The sequence below is a fragment of the Salarias fasciatus genome, chromosome 17 (genome assembly GCF_902148845.1).
Source record: "Salarias fasciatus chromosome 17, fSalaFa1.1, whole genome shotgun sequence".
In the NCBI taxonomy this organism is placed as follows: domain Eukaryota; kingdom Metazoa; phylum Chordata; class Actinopteri; order Blenniiformes; family Blenniidae; genus Salarias; species Salarias fasciatus.
Window position 1 is genome coordinate 7,964,856 of NC_043761.1, and position 25,752 is coordinate 7,990,607.

Consider the following 25,752-nt stretch of genomic DNA (forward strand, 5'->3'; position numbering starts at 1 on the left):
CACATCCCGGCTCCTGCTCTAAAGTAGCGTGCCGCGCAGGATGTTTGCAAGCCAGAAACACTAGCATTAACAATTCCTCAGCAGAAAAATACTCCATTAAATCTATTTCTCACACTTTTGATTTGGTTTTTTAAAGGCATCCTAAACATTTCCACTCCAACTTCTTCTTTTTTTTTTTAATGCATAGTATTTTTCTTTGTGATTTTCATATTGATCGTCCATGCAGCATATTTCAAACGCTTAAAAACAGCAGGCAGTTCTGAAATTTTCATGCAGCAGTCAGCTTCGGTTTCATTGCATATCAATGGCGGCTCATTGCTGGAGCAGTTCACCTGAAAAGCAGCCAAAAGCCGAGACCCATCAGCAAGAGTGGAGGCTCTGATGGTTTTCGTCTCTCTGTTTTCATCTCCTCTATCCCACGTTGTGCTCACAGCCTCTCTTTTTTCCCTCTGGGACTCAGAAATATTAACTTTCCGCCTGGTGCGACTGCCAACTTCCTGCACCCAAAACTGTGTTCTGTCCATCATGGGGACTGCTTTAGACAGGCATCTTCTAGGTTCTGGCAGTGTTAGCCAAAGCACCGAGTTTTTGCATATGTTGTGTTTGAAAGGCTCCTCAAACCATATTTTAAGTTAAATATTTTGCCTCAGTCTAGTTTCTTCCTTCGATTAATATGGTATGCTCATAGTTTGAGATTCTAACTTATATATAAAACTGACCTGATGTCATCTGCATGGATTTATGAATGATGTGAGACTTTCTGCACATAATTCATGCATGTAGTGAAGAGATGCACCGTTTTTCAACTATTCATAGATTGCACTTTTGTGGATTTTATCCAGGATTTGTTTAGTGGAAATAATAGTCATTTTAATTATTATTATTATCAGAGAAAACACATAAAGCAGGAGTATGAAACATGAGAAGAAAACAGATTTTTTTTTTATTTTCCATTCCAGATGAAACTGGGCTGTGTGTCGACACTCCTGATGTAAAGAATTAAAAAAAAGACTGATGCACAGAACAGAAACACTAAGTTGTAATAATCATGAAACATTCGACCTTTTAATAATGGATATGAATGTTTTCATTGAGAGGAATGGAGATGAAGTTATGGCTCTGCCCTCTAGTTTTCATGCGCCCCCCCCCCCCCCCCCCCCCCCTCTGGACAAATTAATCGCCCACCTCTGCAATACCGCAGCGCACTCAGACTCTGGGAGAGCTGCTGGCTCGCATGGTTTATGTGCCACTCCACTCCTGCTTCAGCCAAATGACGCATTGTTATCAGTCCTCCACAGCACTAATTCATTTGAATCAAGTGTGTTCAAGGAGGGAAATATCCAAGGCACGCACGGTGGGGGACATATTGGATTCACCTCTTCGTCTGTATCTAAGTAATTGAATGTTAAAGAATGGCCATCCTTTCTCTTCACTTGCTTGGGTCACCATCTCCAGCAAAAAACGGGGTGTCTTCTGAAAAGGCGGGGAAAAACAAGTCCTTGGTGCTGCTTTTAGAGCGTTACCTTTCAAGGGTCTGTGAAGACTATTTTCCAAGACCTGCTGAACTATTTTTCTTCACCTCAGTAATGCCTCCACCAATACCTTCACACGCAGAAATCACTTCACCGTGAGCCTTCTGTTTCCTGTTCAAAACATGTTCCGTTGTGGAAATCTGCCGTGCCGGTCAGGCCAGAGAAAGTTGAAAATGCGTCCGATCGGGGCGCCGGCACATTTTGTTATGTGATAAATTGCTGTCAGGTGTTAATGGGACACGGGAAGCCGTACACAAAGTACTGCAAAAAGAGAGATGCGGGAAGGTTTGGGAGGAATTAAATAGATGAGAGGGAACCTGAAGACCTTTTCATGTTCTTTACAAGCCTTAAAATAAAAGGACGGGAGCAGTAAGAACACACAGAATGAGTTTTTTTTTTTCGCAAAGCTGTCTGCTCTACTTTTTAACTACTTATTAGGATTCTCATTATGACTGAGGACACTTTTACAGCAGAGTAAGAGCACTGAAGCATTGAACTTGTAGCTTTAGTCATTCCATCAGACGTGGGCCTCTCTAAGTGAAGGTGTGAATGCCATAAGGACACATTCATGTCTGATTGCTCGGGCCACGCGGATTGCATATGGCTGCCTTATTTCAGCAGGGTAATTACTTATGTGACCAGAATCATAACCGCGAATCGACTACTCTCCTTATGTAGAAGCAATAAAAATAAGATCATATACAGCATTTAAGAAAAAAAAAAAAGATTGCGTGATTCTGCTGAGTGTACATGAACCGGGTCGAATGCAAACCGAGCCGCCTCCTCCACACACGGCAGCTATTTAGTAAATAAAAATATAGGCTGTCGGGCTGATGGACGCGTTCTTACGCCGAAGCCCCCTCTGGGTCCGGTTTGTTTACCTTGTCTGTAATTTCTGACACTCATCAAACCCACAGCTGTGGAGCCAAGCCAGACGCTTGCGCGCTTTCAGCAGGACACCGACGTCAAAGTTTTAAAACAGTAGCCAATCACTTTTGTGATTGTCCACAGCTCGGTCACTCACAGGCTTCCATAGTTCAGGGAGCGCGCGCAGACGTGCACTGGGGAAGTACAATATAGCACTGTTTAGGCTCGAAAAATGTACTAAATGACCTCGTTTGAAATTAATTATGGACGTTACCCGCTCAGGACACTTGGATTACAGCGAACGAGCAGTATGAAGGAAAATAGGCACGTTTTGTGGACTTTACGGACCTTTTTCTTTCGGGCTCTAACGGTCCCTGTTATATGGAAGTTTGTTGACAACGAAAATCCCCCCGGATCTCCGGCTGCATTTGAGACATCAAAAAAGTGCTCCAGAGTGTTGCTCAGCATGAGGGGTGAGTAGAAAATGAGGCCAAATCGTTGTTTGGGTGAAATATTCCTTTAAGGTTCAAGTTGTGGATCCAATTATGGCGCAACCTCTGACCAGCTCAGATTTGTTAGAATAACATGTCATGTCTTTTTGTGTGATTTATTCAAGTTTATCAATGGTGTGATTAAATGTTAATAACCTGGAAAAGTTGGTGGGAAAAAAAAATAAAGCATATATATGAGTGGTGCTGCACATAAATCAAATTTTTGAACAAAAAGAATGGAAAATGTAGTATAGGAGATGATTTGGCTCAAAGTTAAACTTTATTGAGAAAAGATTCAAAGGCCCGCGCATAACACACTTGATAGCAAAATCAGGCTAAAGTGATCTTGCTTGTTGGTTCATCTTCTCCCTGCTCATCCCGCCTTCATCGTGGCACATGAGAAGTGTCACGCAAATATTAAAAATAGTGGTGTCTATGTCAAGTCAGCTTCACTGTTCATCTTTTTTTTTGTTTTTTGGTCTCAAAAATATATCAAGGTTAAACTATGCTGCAATACAGGTGGAGCGAAGACAAACAGAGACTTAAAAGTACCAAAAGCAGATGAAAAAAAAAAGATGAGAGAAATAGGAAATCAAAGACGGGCAGAATTGCGGGACATATATCAACAAAACGACAGACAGACAGACAGACTGTGTGTGTGTGTGTGTGTGTGTGTGTGTGTGTGTGTGTGTGTGTGTGCGCATATGTGTGGGTGCCTTTATTCCCCAGCTGAGCCTCGGCACAGCAGCGACACAGAGGCCGAGCTAAATGGGGAGGGGAGATTAAAGGCAGTGCCGGAGCCTGCAGCCTCTGTATTCAATCACCGCTCTCCCACACACACCTCAGCCTGCATGCTGATCAAGCTGCAGTGAAAGGAGCCATGCTCCCCGCCACTCCCAGACACAACCGCGCACACTACACACTTGTGCAGTCATGGTATCAGGATTTTTTTTTTTTTTAATTATTTTGTTTTTTAAGATAGACCGATGCAGTTGATTGATCCTTCTGTTGTGCTACGAAGGTTTAATCAGAAGTACAGTGAATTGCAGATGCACACAGCAAGGAGCTGAATATTAAAGATTTGCACCACATATGAGAAAAGCTGGATTAAGTATAGAAAAATGTGACTGAGCTCTTTGTAGTGCACCATGGAGTAACACTCCCTTACATTGTTTTGCGCTGTGCACATCCATCAATCCACATTTCTGCATATTTGTTTTAAAAATCACGTTCATTCCCAATCTAATATTACATTTTAAAAATATCCCCATGTGTTTGCGCAGTGGATCAAACATGTTGCTGTGAAGTTATTCACTTTTAAGATTTCCAGTCAGTCCCGTCTCTGTTTGGACAGCTTGTGTTAATAAACAGTTTGATTTATATTTGTTGGGTTTATTCTATCAGCTGTCGTTCTCACATGTTCTCTGAAATCTGTTAGGAAATTACTTCTGGTAAAAAAAAAAACTTTATCTAGTCATATTATTCCACTTAGTGAGATGTGAGCGCAGCAGTTAAGTCCTTGTGTTAATTACTTGTAGAAGCTCACATGGAAACACAAGCATATATGCCAATGCATGCAAGAAACAGGCGTTTACTTTTTAGATTTTTAATAAGCAGTAGGTCAAAAATTACAGAAATATTTAAGACTCCAGCTGGAAACAGGAGAGGCTGACCGCTGACACGTGGTTTGGCCTTCCTGCGGCCGCTCCTGTTGTCTAAAGCTGCAGCAACATTTCGAAGAGCCGCACCTCGTCCCTCGAAACGCCTCCAGCTGAGCTCCACAGCATCTGCAACACCCCGATGCACAAACATGAATCCATTACTCTCTCTCTGTGTGTTGGTGACCGTGACTTGCCAGGTTGGTTTTGTTTCCTTCGGGCCATCACTGTAGCTCCATATTCTTCTTCACGTCACGTTCGAGAACGTGTCAGGCCTGTTTTCTTTTTTTTTTTTTTTTTTAACAGAATCCACCAAATCCACACAACAATAAGTGAAGCTTTTGAGGTGAAGGAAAAAAGGCTTTTTCTTCTCAAAATATGGTGGGAAAAAAAAGCAGCTTTGTTCAATTGATATTTTGTTGGCAAAAAGCCGGAGAGGTTGTAAATTGTAGATGTCCCACCCCGTGGTGAGTGCTTGCGTGTGTGTTTGTCTCGGTGAAAGAAGGAATAGACAATAGCGAGGAGCTGAAGAGACCAGAAAAAAAAAATAGAAAGAGGAAAAAAAAAAAAATATTGTGCTTTTACAAAAGGAAACACATTTAACTGGAAAATTCCAACATACCAACGGCAGCCTTGCACTCCCGTGTGTGCCTCAAAGAAACCATGCATACATTACATGCCTGTAAGTCCTCACAGCAAACACACACAGAGACACTTTTAGATGCTGTAGTATAGATTTTCACACATTCATGCCCAGCCAGCCCAGATCAGGATCCTAACACTGTCTGACATACCATTCCTCTGTCCCCCGAGGGCGCAGAAAGAGAGAAATGATTGGGCTTTCTCGTGTTCACCCAGGGGTCTTTAGTCTGCGAAACCATAGCAACATTTAAGGGACCTTACCTTATCGTCGTTGCCCCGTTGTGATGTGTCCTCAGGGGGCGAGAGAGAAATGTGCTTAATTGCGATAGTGAAGTGGCTCTCCTACGTGGATGTACACGCACTTTTCTGTGTTACCCAGGGTTACGGAGGTCATTTGTTTTCCCTTTTCTCCCGCCATCTTAATTGATGATCATTCATTGTTTCACGCCAACACCCTGTTATTAAGCCGACTTCATTATTCTAAAACACTAACACCGGGGAAAAGAGGGCGTCTCATGGGAAAACACCATTCTTTACGTGCTTTACACAAGGTCACAGAAGGAAAAAAGGGGGGGGGGGGGGGGGGGGGGGGGGCTTGCTTTATTATGAAACGCTCATTCAGCTACAGTAGATGGGCACTGAATGAATGTTTCTTTAATCAGCCACTGCAGGAGGGAAATGCCATGCCTTGTGGATTGGCATCATGGGACCACGGTGACACTGTGTTCTTCATTTTCTTAAAGCAATGAAACGGATAATGGATGATGGGAAATGTAATGTACAGATGCTTTTGTTCAGTTTGGCTTTATTCACAGTTTACATTTCAATCATTTTCATCCATTCATTCAATATTCATTCATTCGTTCATTCATCACATGAACAGATTATTTTACGTTTATTGTCAGTTTTCAGTCGATCAATGCAAAATGTATTTGACAAGTCAACTATTGTGTTTATTTTCAAAACTAATTAAAAAGTATTTAATCCGTAAATGAATTAAGATCCTTTTGCTATATCAGGCTATGGACATCCAGACGTCAGGGGACTTTATTCCCCATATAGCTTTGTTTTCATGGGAAATCAAAGCCAATTTTCAAATACAAGAGGAAAAATGATTGTATGTTCTTCATTTTTTGGCATTTTGGTTGGATATCCAATCAGACTGAGTTGTTTATCATAGATGAATAGCTTGATCGATAGATTTAAAAGCAATCTGAATGGATCCATGAAAAAAAAAAAAATAGTTAGCAACCACAGGTGTATAGTGATGAGAGCATGCTAAATGCAAATGTTTGACACGTATAATGTGCAGTGCAGCTCAGGCTGGTATTTAGTCATTAGTGCAAATTAAATCAGCTTTGTTTTCTGCTTCAGGCTTGTGGTCTTGTGCTAAAAAAATAATAAAAAAAGGCAGTTTTAAGTAGACAGTTTTCTTCATAAAATGTGCAGGGAGCTGCAGCTTTGCCGAGTTAAGTTGTGGCAGTGGTTGCATAGCAACCGTCACTTAACCGTGCGCGCGTGTGTGTGTGTGTGTGTGTGTGTGTGCGCGCACGCGCGTGACTGCATATGTATGAGACAAAGCCAGAGAGACTAAAATCTATCTTGTGGTTATATCCGGCATTATCTACTGCCTTTGTGCTGTGTATTCTTTTATGCATGTGTTTATGTTCCATGTGTGTTTATGTTCCGTGTGTGTGCACGTGCGTGCGTGCATGCATGCGTGTGAGTGCTGCTTGCCCGAGCTTTCCAAGTAAAAAACACAGCAAAAGGAAATCTAATCACTTTCCCACAAAGCAAGACAAGTGCTCATCCAGGCTTGTTCCAGCCAAAATAGATGGGCCAGGCCACAGTTCTCGCTGTTCCTGCCCCCTCCTCATCATGAGAGAGCACTCCCACTGAGGATTGTCTCCAGAACTTTCTGTGACTCACAGGCGAATCAGGGGGAGGTATTAATAATTTCAAGGCTGGCTTTGCGGTGACTTTTTGGCCACTTCATCAGTGTGAAGGGCAAGAAAAAAAAAAAAAAAGAAAAAGTGTGCTTTGAGTCAAAGCAAAAGTGGACTGTTATCTGTAGCTCTGTATCTTATATTCAATCCATATGTTTCCAATTTATTAAAATTCAGGAGGTTTTTTTTTTTTTTTTTTTTCCCAGAGTCAAGAAGTCAAGTTGGAGACATCTGTAGCCCTGAGGCAGGAATTAAGAAGTCATTTTACAGTTAAATGAGAGGATTAAAAACACTCTTATGTGTCAGTTTATTATACTGCTGGAGGCAGCTTATGAACCTGGTGATAATGACTGAAAACATCAATAAATTTCACCAATTAACATGTAACAGCTCATTTCTTTAGAGGACCGGCGTGTACGATTCAGGCAAATCAATTAGAGTAGCCAGAGAGTGGATATTAGAGAATCATTTGAAATTATAGGTGCAATTTGATACTGGTGTTAGTTTGTTGATCAAATAAATACAATCACATTAGATTGAGAATATCTGTCTTTTCATTATTTGCTACAACCATAATAGTTTCTGGCTGTAAGCTACAAGCTTTTCGTCTGCATGGATTCTGAGTGACAGAATTCCAGCGACCTGTGTCCCTCTGTTCTCACGTGTTTTTCTAAGTTTAAGAAAACAGCTACTGACTTCAGCTTCAATTTGAAGGGAGAGTGGTATCAGTCTTTTCATCTTCCCCTCAGGCAAGAAAGGAAATGAAGTCCTTTTATCAAAAACATGAATGGATATAGCTGCAAACAAGTCTCACATCCCATCTGCAATGCCCTGACATCCCTGTTCTGACCCTGATCAGAATTTCTTCATTATCCCTGCACATCCCATTGCATTTTTTTTTTAGAATTAAAACATCCTGAGCATACTGTTTCGTTTGCAAACGGCATTAAATGATCGGCAGGGTCCTGACTCCCTATAATTAAGTGGATGCTGTCATTGTTTCTGCGCCTCACTGTCCCATTCGGATGCGCTTGGTTTTGGAGCTTTCATTTAGACCTTCCATCCTCTCGCTCTTTTACCTAAAGCTGTAATTTCATCTGCTCCGCTCTCCTTCCCACTACACCACATGCTGTTCGGTTGGCTCTTCCAGCCTCTGATTAGGGCTTGTTAAAAGGATTCATTTAAAAACTAGCCCGCCAGGCCTCAGGGTAGGGGATTGACATCAAGGTTCCACTAATGCAGCGTTTGGATCTGAAATGGGATTTCAGACTTGCAGTCTTGGCACTGCACTCCCCTCTCTCTCATTCCGAACAGCTGTAGTGTGCTGGAGTGATATAGCATTTTACTTTGGCAATGTCTGCCATGTATACACTCGCGCGCACACACACACACACACACACACACACACACTCGGGCCTACGCACACTGTTCTCCCCAGCGGAACAGATGTGACGCTCGTTTACATCATGCCGCCACGCAGTGTTTCTGGGTTAAGCGAAGAATATGTGCAAAAGGAGGATTTTTGTTTTTTGGTTAGCCACTATGTCGCACTGTTATGATATTCAGAAAAGAGCATGTCTCCTACTGCCTCACACACACACACACACACACACTCAGGTCATTTGGCTCCTTTGAGACACCGCGACAACATTGTTTGCTTAATTCACAAATCAATATGTTACATTTCAGCACTTAAGGTTTCTCACCTTACACAGCATATTTTTAGCCCTGCGACAGAGACCGCGGCGCTGTACGGATGCCAATGTCAGCCGCGTGCTTGGCGTGCGAGGAGGGCCGGGGCCCTGCTCGTACAGTTTTCGAGATTGTCGTATTTCTGCCAAACCGTCCATTATCTTTCAACTGAGGAATAATTTTGACATTAGAATTCCATCAGGCTTCTCCTCCATCACTTTTTTCTTCCCCTTACCATGAACTGTAGTGGAAGTTTGATGTATATCACCTCATCACAAACTCTGAAATATCTTTTATGCAGCTCATTCTCTGACCTAGAGTATACTTTACACCTTTAGGGCATTGCTAAATTGACTGCATTTGATGATTTCTGCATTTATTGCTTCCGTATAAGCCACAATACTGTATTTTCACGTCTTTCCTGCTGCTGGATGCCATTTGATGCCGTGCATTTCTGCATTTTCCACAATCCAACACTTTATATGCATCATAAATGAGTCGAGATTTGGACTGCCAGGTCTATCTTTAATCCTCTGATAAGATTTATAGCTCTGCTCATGAATTATTAGCTGCGTCGTCAGTATCAAATGACAGCGGGTATATTACTCTTGCTCAAGTAAAATTAGCATGATACCTGTGTGCTGATTTACTATCAGGAAATAAAAAAAAAAAGAAAAAAATGTTGGATGGAAACTCGTCTTTTGTAAGCAGGTCATCGTACCTGTAAAATGGAGACTAATTAAAAGTTCTCTTCAGATACTGCATCTTTAAATCTTAAGCCAGGCTGCGTTCTTCTGCCGGATGATTTTGGAGGACACTCAGAAAATTCTTTGGAAATAGCTACTTCTTTGCACAGCACAGTATGCATTCCCAGCATGACTCAAGCACAACAGATTTTCAAAGGACCAAAAAAAAAATAAAAAACAGAGTACCTATCACCCACCCACTATAACCACACATTTTATAAATATCTAAGCAAGCAATTCAGCGAATTAAAGCTCTTTCTCAAAAAACTAATAATCATAATGATGATGATAAAGAATGGAGGGGAGCAAAGCATGAAAAAAATGTCATGTCTGCCTGTTTTGCAGCTGTGCTGGACATTTGTCATATCGCCACGTGCAGCAGAGCAATTGTAATGTGCTGAGGAGCTGGAGGAGAAATAATAAGGCACGGGAGCATGTCAATACCATTACGTTGTATTACGCCATACATTCTGCCACATGAATCCATCTTCTGCCACAGTCGGAGCTTTCATTTCACTCTAGGGTGGCCACACATACATTTTAATCAGCCATTTGGCTGGCCAAGCTGACAACTGCTCAACAACAGAAGCCGATAAGGGTGATAATAAATCATAGCACTACTGGTACAAGCGTTGGGTTAGTTTCTGAGGACTCCTGCCAGTTTCGGATTTTTCCCCACTATTCATGAGGCTATTCCAGAAAACAGGATTACTGTTTCTTCTCTTCATGGTCCAATTTCTTCACGGGATCACTGTGGAGAGAGATTGGACTTGCATCTTTGCATGTGTTAAAAAATTGTTAATGATATATATCACACACTCATATTTGAAGGGCGGGAATGCAGATGCGTTTCGCACCAAATTCTGTACCATGCCGTCTGAAAACTGCCTTATTGGAGCTGCAATATTTTCAAACCTTTTCTGCTGATCCCTCCAGGCCAATAGAAGGAAGAACACTGTCTTGTGTAGAAGAGATGTGGTTCAATTCAGGCTTTTTTTCTTTCTTTTTGGGCTGTGTTTGCTTAGTGTTTCTGCGTTTCACAGTGCCAATGTACACGCTATCCTTGGCACGATGCTCTGGAGGCTGAGCCACAGGGAAGCTTGGAGCAATTTGTTTTAGTAAGGAAGCAATGAAGTCAACTCCCACATTACTGGGGGACCGAGACCGGCTCGTCCTCAAGTTCTCTCGTTTATTTGAGAAAAACCGCAAACACCTAAAGTGCTGCGAGCTGCAGCCGTCTCATTTAAAATCCCAATTTTTTTGGCATTTCCCCCACAGACTGATTTCTCAAGATTTACACCCTGAATATTAAACATGGTAAAGGCACAATATGTTCTTCTTGTCTGTAAATCAGCGAAATTGAAAAATATGAGACAAAGTTTAAGACAAGTCGTTGCTGAGGATATTTATAGTGACACAAACATGGCATTAGGTTCTTTTTTTAAACAGTATAGTCAGTCTGTGGATTGACGAAAACACTTGATCACTTTTTACTTAAGTCTTTCTATTTGACAAACGTTTAATACATTGGTTTATTTGGTTTCAGGAAGTAGCTGAAATCTTTTTATTTGTAAATGACCTGAATTTCTTTTTTCTTTTGTTTTTCAATGAAAACGTGTGTTATTTATTTTGTTATGACGTTTTATCAATCCTTTATAAGTTCCCAGGGATGACTTATACATGCCGTCAATGCCAGTCCATTAACCATTGTTTTATTATTCTTTTACACTGATTATAAAATGACAGGATTCTATATCTTGCCTGTAAAAGTCAGCTGAGTATATACAAGGCAGCATACTTTACATTGCAAGCCAATAAGATGAAGAAATTAATTCAGTTTCCTGGCAGCTACGCGTTTGATGAAATGTCGTCTATTAATGAGCTCCATCGACTCGGGCTAGAAGAACAACAGAGAATCGCAGTGTCAAATCAGCCGCACTCTTTGAACTTTCCGACTCCACTCGTGGCGCGGCGGCGCCGCAGCGCCTTGCGAGATTACATAAGACATCCAAACAGTCTGTCCGGCCTCTCACAATGGAAGACTTCCAAAAGAGGAAGCAGGAAGAAGGCGGCGAGGAGCCGAATGCAGATGGAGTCAGATACACATGCGGGAGCTTACATGACAAGTCATTATCCGGCATCAGCCACAGAAGACAGAAGCGTTGTGAGAGGGAGGAGGGAGTTAAATGAAAAGACATAAAGGAGGAAAGAGAAAGGGTGTGTTTGTACGTGTGTGTGTGTGTGTCTATGTGGGAGAGGAATTCCTGATCTCTCGAGCGCACAAGACAGAGATTGGATTTTGTTGGCATGCACTTTCGCGCATCCCACTTTGAGTCACCTGCTATCTGCAAATCTCTAATCACTTCACCCATTTTCCAAGGAGAGCTGTATTTGTAGGCGCACACCAACTGCATGCCACTTATGTGTGATATCTGCCTGCATGAATTCACTTCTAAACTGTACAGCTGCAGCTGAGCTCTCATTTCTCAGGATAAATAAACCATCAGGTGCTGTGATCAGGTGAATCCTTGGCTCGTCCAAACAGGTTCTCCAAGCACAGTCGATTGCTCATATTCTATTTCCTTACTGGTATTTTTCACGGCCGTTTTTGAGGTAGTTGCAGAAGCACTTTGTTGTGTTCGTGTTGAACACATAGTCAATACATTTTGTGACGGACGCAGTTCTTGTGACAGGGATTTTGCTCTATTGCTGCAATAAAGGTGTCAGGAGGTATTTTCTGAGGATCTGCACAGGTTACTGCAGATAAAAATGCCCCAAACCAAAACAAGTAAGCTCAATTATCTATAAAGGACGTTGGGTTCATTTTGGGAACACATCTGTCAGTGTATGATTTACTGAACACCAAAACTCGACACTGTGATTTTCATTGAACATTGTTAGGAATTGTTGGGAAAATTTTGAAGAGTGGGTCCCAAGTTTGACCTTTTTGAAAATGGTAACTGGTTCATCTGTAAATGGACAGTCTAACACCGGTGACCTTCCACGTTCATATTCTCTTGGGTTTTAGTAGTTTTGTAGTTGAAAATCATCCATAAAGTCAATCCAACTTGGTCCTCTGTCCATATGAGCGTCTGTGTATTTGTCGTTTTTTTTTTTTGCAAACAGACATTGCTTTCAAAATGCAAAGCTTTCCTGAACTATTACTACAGAGAAAATACATATATGTGGAAAAAGGAAGGCCTAAACTGTACAAATGTAATGAAAGGGGGATACGTTCGATTAGAATAACATCTGAAAAGGGATCATTCAAACCAAATACATGATGCTACCGGATATTCTATCTGTCTTTACCCACAGCCGCCGCGGATACCGTGTGCGGATGAGTCGTGATAGATCCCCATTACCCCAGGTGTGACCCCTCACAGCTCAGTTCATTAAGCTGGCCACCCAAGTGTTCGGGACTCCAGTCCAGATTTAATCACAACTTCCATCCTCTTGCCAATCACAATTAGGTCCTGATAAGCCTCTCCAGGATGGCACCCGAGGGCCTCCACACACAGACAAAGGTTAATTTGCGAGCAGCAAGGGCCCAGCAACAAGGGCAAAGGTCACCTGATTGAATACATGGAGGGACATGTATACGTCTCTCTGTGTGTCTGATGGCGAGACTTGGCAGCAATTACAAAGTTCATCAGTATTCATGCATTCCATTCATGGGTAATGGGTACATTACCTACAAAGAGGTGTGCTGATTGGATGTGGAACTTAATGGGAAATGGCTCGTGGGTAGTCTTTAGGTAGCTGAAATTTAAAAGTAATTCCTTGGCTATTGTCTTTTTAAAGTCTCTTGACTCATGTCGTCACCTCTGCAGTTGAAGTGTGTGTTCCTCTGTCTGCTCTTGTCCTTCACTGGAGCCAGTCCGGACAGAGGATCACAGGATTTGCAAACCATTAACTTACCTTTCCCGCTGCTACAAATGACCAAAATTTCATGTTCCGTGAATGACTAATGTTAAGTCAGCAAAATCGACCTTTTTTTTGGCCTGTTTCACATCTCTAACCTGATCATTGAAGAGGAAAAAAATACACATTTCTCACAATCTTGCAGTTTTCTACCATCTCTCTCAGATTAAATGACCTTACCGTGTGTTTGCGTATGCATCATGTTGTTTACATAAATCCATAACCCATGTTGACTGAACGCTTCAAACTTGATAATGCCAAAGCCGTGCCGACTGAGTGCCATACCACTGAACATATGATCGGGCACAGATTTAACAGATGAGACAGACTACATTATTTTGCCCTGTTTATGATTTCATCCCTCTGACCTCGCGTCCTGTGGTGCAATGTCATCTCCAGGCCAGCTGGCAGCGGGGACATGTGAGATTGTGACGCTGGACAGGGACAGCAGCCAACCACGGCGGACCATCGCCAGGCAGACGGCCCGCTGCGCCTGTAAGAAGGGCCAGATCGCTGGAACTACAAGAGCCAGACCCGCCTGTGTGGACGGTAAGAGGAGGAGGAGGAGGAGGTGGAGGAGGAGGGTCAGGGGAGATCCTGGATTAGCTTTGCTTTCCTTTAAGCGGCCACTTCAGTGGAAAACTGCTCCAACGTGACCATGTTGTTCCCGAGGCCTGCTCGACTGTCTTCGACTGCGTTGGCCTTGCAGCACGTTTTAAAACATTAATGGAAAATTAAGCCATATCCAAGCGTGAAACAGCATCCGCATTCTCAGGGCAGCTCGGGTTTCACCCTCTTTTTTTTTTTTTTGGTAGTCGAGGCTTAAGGTGGATAAACATACAATGTGGAGCAAAGTGGATCGCTGAGCTGTCTTTATGCTAGTAAAACCTGCACCAAATCTATTTACCGGGGAATCATTTTAAAGAGCAGCCACAGGGGGGATTGTAAATCCCCCCCTCTTAAAAAACAGGCTTATATTTCATGGAATAGTGAGACTATTTGTGTAATAGAGCATGTTTCAAAGTAGTTAGAGGGCTTTGAATTAACATTTACTGATAATACTGATCTGATTTCAGTTGGTCATGTTGACAGAAATAAATTACTAAAACATCTAAATCATCTAAATGTATTTGAAAGCAAAATGATTCTGCCAGATTGGCATAAATATGAATATCATTTATCTTATTCTTTGTTTTTGTTTTTTAAAGACAAATTTCTCAATTTTGGCCTTAAAGCATTTTCATTCAGACAATTTTTGAGACAATTCATGAGCGGAACAAGACTATAATGTGATACATATTGAATTCTATATATATATATATATATATGTGTGTGTGTGTGTGTGTGTGTGTGTGTGTGTGTGTGTGTGTGTGTATTTTATAACATTTATATACTTAAATGTATATACTTCAATTATAAAGTTAGGGTACCACTTTTGAATAATGCTTTTTTTGCCCAGAACTATTTAAATTGGTGTCAGGTCAGCGATTTAAAAAACAAAATACTTGATGAAACACATTAAACTGCTCAAGGGGCTAAACGTGCAACTTTCTCACAACAGTGAAATTCTGATACGTGACACTAAATGCATCTTTATCTAAACATAAGTGCTACAGTGCTCTGCGTTTAATCCATCTCTAAAAAACCTGGAGAGAATCCAGATGAAATCATGCAAAGTGTTGCCGCTGCACCACGTGGCTCCAGTGTGCAGAGAAATAAGTGTAAATGTAAAGTCAATACACGCTTACTTTTTTAATCTGGGGAGAATCAACTACTTGTATAACAAGTAACCCTCACCCACTCAGGTCTGGTAGACTCACCAATAAATCAATGATTTCATGGATCGTGAGAGAATTTGTCCGGGTTCTTTGAGGCAAGTTGTATTTTAATGTCCTACATTACCAATTATATCAGACAAATTCATGAATTATTGACATGAGGGAAACAATTCTGTGGCTCTACCTGAAATATAGTCATTACTTTTTTACTACTGTGTCCTCAAACACATCTATTGCAAAGGCAACTTGCTCTCATGTGAGTTCTTTCTTTAGGTGCCTCTTCGACCCCATGACAGATCAAATAATTCCCAGATATCTGATAAGGACTCACAGCCGTCTCTTATCTTTGGAACATCTTCATCAGAAGCCTCTTAAAGCGCCTGTCACTGCCTCATGAGCCACTCTGTCTCCCACGATGTGGCCTCTGCCCGCGGAGCGAGGGAAGGGTGTGCACGCAGGTGAAGACAGAACACACGGCTCTATTATCAAAAAAAAAAAAAAAAAAGACCTGCAGTGAACTGTAGCTTCTTGGATGTCTTGTTTTGCCTCTTATTCAGCTGTGTCTTCACAGCTGTGACTGTGATTGGAGGGTCTGTGTATCCTCAGTGCTCGGTTTGACTGGATTCACCTGCTGACCGTATACAGGGGACGGCTTTTTGTGCTCCGTATGAATGCGCCGAGGCTTACACCGGCTTGTGCAGGCGGACGGAGGCGAATGTGACATTGGAGAGTTGACCTTTCTCCAAAATCATTCTGGAGGTGATGCTAAACTGCTTCACGTGGAGAACTCCGAGTCCTTATAAAGGAAAATCTGATCTTGTAGACATGACCGCCTGCATCGTGCAGTCACTCCGCCTCACCTCGTGAATAAGTGGTATGCATGGTTCATAAATCCGCAGCATCTAGATGGTATCAGGAGGTATTTGTCACAAAATGGACTCCGCTGTGCACACTGTGGCATTTTGTGTAGGCCGGATACTCCTCGATTTTGAGGAGAGCTTAATCTTATCAGCTGGCTTTAAGAGGCCAGTGCACGAAGCCAGGCGTAGAGGTTTCCAGTGCAAACATTGAGCCCAGAGAAAGAAAAAAAGGACACACTCACACACACACACACACACACAGACACACACAATAAAATACCATGTCTTTAAGTCGAGTGAAGTTTACTGAGCAAATTGTGTTCCAAGTGCATTAAAAATAAATACAATGTACTCAGAGGTCAACAAAAAAAAAGGTATGGAAATAAAAACCTGGGCATAAATATTAGATGAGAAAAGGTGTCGTGCGAGGTGGTTTTATCAGGAAGACACTGTAAGTTGAAAATAGACTCCTACTTAATCGCCTGTGAAATCCTGTGTTTGACAGTGTGGGCGTCACGTCGCAGCACTGGTGGATTTCACATGGTTAAAATTCATAAGGCCATTTCCAAATATAGATCTTAATCATATAAATGTCAAGATATATGTAATCTAAGTTAGTTGACTGATTGCTTTGAATTTAGTCCTGAGGGTTATTCTGCAGAATGCTATGCTTATTTAGATACTTAAAATTCTTCAAATTAATGGACTGTATCGACTATATATGGTCAACTATTTTGATGACTTTGAACGTAAAACTTCCTAAGTTCATCCAGAATTATTTTGTTAACTAGTCTCCGGGTGATAGGCTTCTGAAACCTGCAATACAGCATTGTTATACAGATTGCACGCTGATGAGACTGCATAATGCAAAAATAAATAATGTCAGACTTTAAATCTGCTATTTCAGGAAGTGATGCTGCCATTAAGGCCACCTTGTCGCCATCAAACTAGCCTCAAAGCCATGCAGTCAGATTGAGTTTCTCAAAACACCCATGATGCAACAGCCACAGGAGTATTTTTTTTTTAGACATTTCACTTTGTTTTGTTTTGCACCGAAATGTGTCATTAAAATTAACTTTATGTTGAGATTTTAGTAATTTTAAAGACTGTTTGGTTTTGTGAAAATATAGATATCACATACCATCATGCATACTCTGTGTCACAATAAATAAACTCTGTTAAAATCTAGGTTATTATTGGTCTGGTCCATGGCAAAGGACATTGTGACTACTGAAAATATGTGCAACATCTCTTGTGCCTCTAGATTTTCTTTCAAATTGTTCAATAAGATGTCTACATTTACAGATGATTGATCGCTCTTATATATTCATATTACATGTTTTTTAATAACTTTTTCAAGTCCGTAAATCGTCAATATCCAGCTTTTGCCAGGCATGTACGTCTGCAGACACATTTCTGTAAACACATGTTATTTATCAGACTTTAATTTTACCATTTCCTTCCACATTGTCGGTTTCCTTCATATATATATATATATATATATATATATATATATTAAAAAAAGAAACGATAAACATAAAAAAGTCACACCACAAACACTTGCATGCCTTTATTGCTGCTCTTATTACGGAATCCCACAGCTTGATATTATTGACATGCAAATTTGAGATCCTTGTCTCCACAAATGCAATTTTATTTGTTTATTCAGACTCAGACTTTGCTCACTCTGGGAACATTAAAAAAGGGAGAGAGGGAGAGAAAAAGAGAGGGAGATGTAGAGGAGAGAGGGCTGGGGAGAGCTGACAGAAAAGACCTCAAATGCCACAAATGGGATTTCAATCAGTTTTAATCTACTGGAGTCCTTGAGGTCCGCTCTCTGTTGTAATACGCCTTTGCCTTGGCTGACACGGCGTGCGTCCTTCATGCTTCGGGCTCCGTTCTCATCGGTCATCCTGTGCATACGGGATAAGCCGTCGCTCCGTCAACAGCGGCGCGGAGCTGCCGGGACTGTACCTGGTAATGGAAACGGACGAAGTGCTGTAGCAGCGTTGATCCTGAGTAGACACCTTCTTCTGCTGCTGCACGTTTCCCGTCTTCCAGCTGCTTTCTGCAACATGATAATGTTTCCACTATCCCAAAGGGGGACGAGATTGGAAAAGAGAACAACAAAACCCTTCTGAATTGCATCTCTCTTGCATCAAATACTATCTTTCTTTGGCCTTTCCACTCGATACATTTGATACTATTTCCTCAGTACTCCCTTTCATCTACCTCATGTCCGACGGCTCTATCTGCATAAGGCCTGCCTCGCACCCCAGTATAACATAAGTACATGCTACCATCGCTGCAGTTTCATGCCCCTGAGCGTCTTTTACATCTGTGCTTGATGACTTTTAAGAGACCTGATCCGGAGTCTCATTAGGAGGCCAAAAAGAGACTATTAGAGGGGAACTGGTGCTGGCTGCAGCAGTGGCAGAGCTACAGAGAGAAGCCAGTGTCAGAGATTTGAAGAAGCTTGTTGTGGGTCAGAGCGGTTCTGGCTCTGCAGGGAGTCTCCGCCTGAGGAGAATCTCTTTGTTTGGTGTCCTTCTGCTGAGAAGCTGCCATTGCCTCACAGGTCTGTAGTTTTGAGGGACTCACTATGACTGGAGTGTTTGTTCTTTACTTGACTACTTCAATTTCTGCAACGTCTTGAAAATTCCAATCAAATTTTTTGAAGTATAGCATCTCAGGCACAAAATGATTTGCCTCTAAAATGTAGTACATTCTTTAGTTGCGTAAACATCCTCAAGTTTTCATTTTTAGTCGTGAAATCTCAATATGACTGAAGTTGGAAGTGATTTTACTAAATGAGCTTCTGGTTTGAAGTCTGACATAAGCTGAGTTGATTTTCAGTCACCGTGATTCTCATGCTACAGAACCGCTAAGTGTAGATGCAGTTTGTAAAATTCAACTAACCACACATTTGTGCATTAGGAGACTGTAGAGAATTAAAAGTATTGACAATGTTTTAAAGTTGTCGTTGCCAAGATGCAGCTAAATATGTAGAGGCTATTTAAAGACATTTTGTTGTACATAGACTTTGGAAGGAAAACTATGTTTTTCTAAATCAATTACAATGCCGATTGCTGTGATATGTAATTAAGCCTCTGCTGGCTTAGTGTTTAGTGAGACATAATTTTAGACTGTTGTTTCTATGGTGTGGTCACGCAGCTGGAAACTTCACTATTTGTTTTTTTTAATACAGATGAGCTCTGCCTTCAGCAGTGATGCTGCTGTTGCAGGTATTTCCTCATCTGACTCCCCACGGCTTTTATTTGCAGATTTTATTATTAGACATTTTCTGTCTTCGATCTTCAGTCTTTTCTGAATCTGTTGTTTCTCTCGGTTTCCTGCATATGGCTTAAGCACTGCATAATAGAATTACATATTGCATTTTCATTTTCTTCCACTGTCTTTATACCCAACTCAAGGAAACTAACGCAGAAGTGATGCAGTTTTCAGCCCATCGTTCTCGAGTATGGCCTAACGCGTAAAAAGTCTTCATTTCTGTACTCCTGTTTGCATTGTGAAGTCACTCGTGATGCAATTCTGAGTAGATCATTTACACACTATTTGTGTGAAAATGTCATTCACACACTGTGCGTGAACTTACTATACCAGATTCGAGTAGATAAAATAAAACTTAAAAACTAAAGACTAAAATGAAGACAGCCTGAACAAGGCAAGAGATAATTCACTGGTTTACAGCAGCTTGATTTTAATTTAGTCTTTAAAGATGTATAGACTTGTGAAGGATTATGGTTGAATATACAGCAATATCTGTTTTAAAACCTTGTCTTTTAAAATAAGGGGTTAAAAGGACAAGGTTTTCAGGCTATAAATAATTTGGAAATGCCCTCATGGAGTGCTTCTTTTGAAGAAATAATATTTAAACTACAGTTTGAAAGGGAATTAAAATGAAATTTGTACACAAACGATATCAGTAAGATTTTGTTTGTCATAATGACACTTAAGACTTGTGCATTTTACTTTTATAAATTCATAGATGGCAGACTGTAAGTATGCAAGATCCCTTGGACATAATCTGCTTTGTCATTTACAATAAAACTATAAAAATGACTCTCTCCCTGCTCGACGCTTGTCCCTGGGTATCTTGCATATGAGGAATTGTTCTGGTGAATCAGGCAGTGATAGAGACAACAGTATGCGTCAGGCCCAGTCTCTGGGCTATTTGACAGGACCAGAGCTCCAATCACACTGCATCAGCCCACTGCTTTGATTTGATCCACGGAGGAAAGGAGGGGGCCGCTGTCTGTTGGGAAAACATGTCATATGTCTTCTCCGGTAGCCAGTTAGCAAGCTAGCCGCTGCTGCAGCGCCGTCCGGGGGGAGCGGGGCTCGAAAAGGCGGGTCCAGCGGTGAATATGTAATGTTACTGCTTTCGTCTATTGTCTGTTTCCGCACATAACGTGCAAGTGTTGCACACAGCGAAGGCTGCTGACCGCAGACTGTGGACCTGTCTGAAGGGAGGGGATGGAGGCAGATGGAGACTACGGATGTAGTCTAAAGATATCAAACTTGTCAATTTCTCTTTGGAAAAACGTGCATAATGCTTTAATCAAAGTTTTTGGACATTACAATGTATTTTGTACCACAAGGAACCAATTCAATGTATTAAAATGTGTTTGACGCACCTGACCCAAAGTGACATAACTGAGCATGCATGCTTTTCATAGCAGAGGTTACCCAGTCATTATTCGGTGTTTTTGAAAATTAAATATAGTAATAAGTGCCTCTTCCGTGATCCCTTTCCTCAAAAAGTTGCTATCGTGTGTGTGCGCTTGGGTTTCTGCATCGAAATAGTCTAATTTTTTCATTTTGCCAGTGTTTGGCTGTATATAGAGCCATTATCTGTGCTGTATTACTTGAGGTGTGAGTCCATTCTGAAGCATCCATCAGCATTTCGGAGCCTGTAATTTTGAGTAATGCTTTCACCAAACAGCCTCAGCTGAAATAACTGCACTTATATGGTGAAAGATGGATAAAGCACAACACAAAAGACACAATCACACATAAGAAAAATAAGACAAACGCATAAAAAAAAATAGCCGCTTGGTGATTGATTTCAGGTTCGTACTGAACGCAAAAGCATAAAACGTTCCATCTGCTGCTACAGTTTTATATACTGTGCTGATGGGGCACTTTGATACTAAACATTATTGTGTTCGATTGAAGGAAATCCATTTTATATTCCCCTTTTGAATTAGATTCTAGATTAAAAAGTTAGAATGAATTGAAGACCGGTCCCACCAAGCTCCTGGGCAGTGATATACAGATATCTCACTCTTCCATCCCAGATTTTAATCAAAAGTTTAAAAACTGCCAGAACTGAAGTTATGTTGCATCATTTAGAAGCCTGAGTCTTTTTAATTTTTCATTAGATTCCCCATATGTTCACGTTTTTGCTCAATAACTGTCGGTAACATGAGATTTTGAAGGAGCTCTCAATGAAAATAATGAGATGTTGAGGCATAAACAAGTATTTTAGTATCGTTTTCTTCGCTGCCGTTTTAAAAAAAGACAGAATCCTGAAGAAATCCTGCACTGAAGGTGTTGAGGGAGGGTTAGACACAGTGACTTTTTTCCCTCCCCACACACTTCTCAAACATGCTCCAACTGTCAAGCCATCGGTTTTTCAGGGTATGATAGAGAATGAGAATGAAAAGTCCCAAATGAGCATCCTCTGCCTTTTTTTTTTTTCTTTTTTTGTTTTTTTTAAACATTCTTCCTGTTCCTTTTCCATCCCCCTCCCCATCTTTCTGGGCACTCAAGAGTTTTTTTTTGGGAAAACATTACTGAGGAGCTCTCCCTCCAGAGCGACTGGTATCAAAACAACTTCTTTGTGAGTTTACACGCACACAAATACTGAGCCGCTTCGTGTTTTTGCTGCAATGACAAAGCAGGAATATAATACAAAGAATGCTTGTGTTTTTCCCAGAGGGTGGAAAGGCTGACGAGTGGCATACATTAGCATAAAAATAAATGCGGAGCGTGGCGCTCTGGCTTTTTTATTCGGTGTGAGGGTTACAGTAAGTTTTCATTCATTAACCTTGTGTTGTGTTTCTTTGTAGGTTCCTTCCTGTTGAATTTCTCAATTAAAGAGTCATTCAGACAAAATTTAGTTTATTATTTCTATTAAATGATGTTTAATGTGAAAAACAGGTGTCCTTTGGGACTCTGTGACAGGGGAATGACTTTCTTTCCTTTAATTTTTGGAGAAATCGTGTTGAACAAAGTGGAGGATTGATCTCTTAATTATACAGAAATATAATATTGTAAATCCGTAAGTGTAAGAGTGATTATGGTGCTTGTAAAAGGCACTTTTGGAAAACCACGAGCATACACAGTTGAAATTAGCATCATGTAAACCAGAGAATTGCTGCCACCTTCCCAGCACACACTCTAAATGACTCTTCCATCATGTCTTACGTTGATGCCCGCCATTGGTTTTAGCAAAAGCAGATTGCTGTCACGTCTTTTTTTTTTTTTCTTTCAGCCCTACTCGCCGTCCAAATGATGGATCTTAGCGCAGCCGAACGTGCATAAGTAGCCCACTGGATGCATACATCGAATGTAAATATTTAATATCCCAGATGATGTAACTCATTCAGCTGCCATAATGCATTCAGGCAAGCGGTTATGCTCCCTCTGCTAATGAAGCTGCATTATCCACGTTTCCCTCCTGCCCGCAGCCCGCTGCACGCTCCCATTCATAAATCTGCGGTCGCAGTGTGATGAAGTGGACCCAGGTGTTCCAAGGTTCTGAGATGTTGATAACGTCGGGATGTTATTGATGCCCTATTGTTGTGCATCTAGTGCTTGGTGTTTGTTATAATTAATCCAGGTCGAATGAAAAAGAGGGCACTAAATTTGCCTTGAAAAGTGCCTGATAAGCATAAACTGAACAGATTTAATGGAAAACAGTCACATTAACCCATTAATGTCCTGTCCAAGAAAAAAATTGATCTCTTTACATTATAGCTGGACTCAAAGTAGGCACAGACTCTTAAAGCTCCTCCAGCACTCGACATATGACATATGACTTATTATACCACACCTGCCCTTTAAACTGGACTCCAGGCGTCACCTGGACTCCTAAAATTAGACACAGGTTCTTTTAAAAGACTCATACTTTTTTCATTTAGACTATTTCTTCAAACTCCACCTGGTTTCTACAGACTTTTCCAACAATCTTTAAGGCGGTAATTTTTTTATTCGTCAAGTTCAAGTGAAAACACTGGGCTTTTTTAATCCTGACTCCGTCTCTTTAGAATAACAGTGAATTCTCCATATCAGACTGGTACTCTAACAATTGGATCTATTAAAGTGACCAGACACCATTGAGACACTGTTGAATAAATTTCACTAAAGTTTCAGCAAAAAATAAATAAATAAATAAAAAATCCAAAAATGTATATTTACTAAATATTTTTGAAAGTAATTCTAAAGGATTTAATATACTACTCAAGATTTCAGGAATGTTTTTTTCCTCTTCTCATACTCTCCTTTTGCTCGGATGCATAAATATGCCGTTACACAAGCAACAGTGAGTCACGATAATTGAGCTCAGCTTGTTGGAGGAGGAAAGGAAAAAAAAAAAAATATTACAAATAATTTTTTTGCCAAGTTCTGCACTGATCGTTCAGCTGAAGATCAACTCTGCACTAAGTGTTCATGAAGAGAGATGTTGGCTCAGTAGATTGGCTTCATGTGCTCTGTCTGGCTTTCAAATGAGCCATCGGGGCTCTCGTGTTGAAGTATTACCGAGCTCTTCATAAAGCGAGATTCTCAGCAAGGCCAGCGCACCAATCACTCGCTAAGCCCATCACAGTCATCCCAACATCTCGGCCTTATAAATCTTCCAGACCTAACGTGGCTCGGCGTGCGCTGTCACTCACTCCTACTCTGTGGTTTACCACGCCTTGGAACACGCACTTAATGCGGAGTAACATCACATGCAATATATTATACATAAAAGTAGGCACATAAATCAGCATAGATGAATACATAAGAAGAGCAATGCCTTCCTTTTTAAACATTTTCTGCTGTCATTTTTTTTTTTTTCCCCCGCCTGTTGTATCTTCATGTGTGACATGCAGTAAATGCGACCCTTTGGCTGTGCATACAGTATCTTCCCGCAGCCTTGATGTCCTTGCTCTCGCCGTCTCCATCCACAAAGTGTCGCACAGACAGGGTATCGTCTTAACTTCTACTGAAACATCGACACTGAATAATCATCAGTGTCCATCTGTGATATGGCTTTGTTTCACTAAGACACGTGTTTTCACAGCTTTCCATAATGCTTATTTCTAAATTCTAATCTAATCCAGTGTTGGGTGAAAACAGGAAGTCAACAAACGTGTCTGGATTGTGGGAGAATATCAGTTGTTGTGAGGAGACGATGCAAACCACTGCTCCACTTAGAAGCTTTGAATCATGATCATGTTGCATCCAAATGTAAGGATAAAATGAATAAAAACCAAAGGCAAAAATCTCTCAAAGATATGCATAAAATGAAACAATGTTGACATGAACGACAAGAAAATGCTTTATTCTTTTGAGCGTTCCAACATTTGGTGTTCGGTACATAATTTTACAAATATTTCCTTCAGATCACCTCAGGAAAAATAATGAAGTCACTCATCTACAAGCATTGCAGACATAACGACAGGAAATTCTGCAATCTCTCAGGACCATACACAGATGTAAAAATTTTTTCCCGCTCCTGGCAAAAAGCACTGCGATGCGATATGTGAAAAGACAGCTTGTTCTTCAGTAATTTGCTGTATTTGTCTAAATGTCGGCCTGTGACAACCTCTGTGAAACATGTTCGCTTGTATTGCAAAGCAGATTTTTACTGCCAGCTCCTGATGGAAGCTCTGATGAGGTGGGCCTCATCAGATGCCCCCCCCATGCCTTTTTTTTTTTTTTTTGCCTTGCTGTTGACGGAGCGGACTGCCAAGAGGGGCTGCAAGTGTTCACTCACTCATTCACTCGCTTGCTCGCACACAGCTCCGATCCAACACACATGAGCCCATCTGGCACTGAGAGAGAAGGCACTTCTCCCTTTTTAACCCCCATTACTCACGAGGTGCTGATTCCATATGATGGGTGTCAAAACCCTGTAGTGTACATCTCCTCCGTTCTCCAGCACCCACTCATCTTGCTTCCTCCTCAACCTTGTGATTTCAGTTACTTCATAGACGTCTTTTTTTTTTTTTTTTTTTTTCCTTTTCCCCCCGAGGGCCAGAGGGAATCATTTGCTTGTGATCCCAGCCCGATGTATGGATGGATTGTTGGATGAATGGCTGGATGTAAGGAACACAATGTGACGGACCAGCAACACGTTCTTATACAGCTCTGGTGGGAGTCGGGGATCTGTGCTAGCTTTGACTGCTCGAGACGTGAGGTGAAAGTCGATGAGAAAGAAGAAAAAGGAGAGGTCAAATGTTGCAGCTTTTAATGCACCATTGTCAAAACAAGCTCAAACACACTTGAAGCAGATGCATGTGTATCATTCCACAATGCTGGCTGCTTTTCAGCACACTGCAGCTAAACTGATAGACAAAAAACGAGATGAACTGATTGGCCT

General features: G+C 41.2%; 1 protein-coding gene across 3 annotated transcripts in view; it reads left to right on the forward strand.

Moving 5' to 3' along the window:
- tafa5a (TAFA chemokine like family member 5a) overlaps positions 1–25,752 on the forward strand; it is a 136,887-nt gene that overhangs the window by 67,661 nt on the left and 43,474 nt on the right. For all 3 annotated transcript variants that reach the window (XR_003933324.1, XR_003933325.1, XM_030113557.1), the window contains exon 2: positions 13,898–14,047. Coding sequence is in view for 1 of the 3 variants with exons in the window: in XM_030113557.1 (XP_029969417.1) it covers positions 13,898–14,047 (150 nt within the window). In the remaining 2 variants the exon portion in view is untranslated. The remainder of the gene's footprint in view (positions 1–13,897; positions 14,048–25,752) is intronic.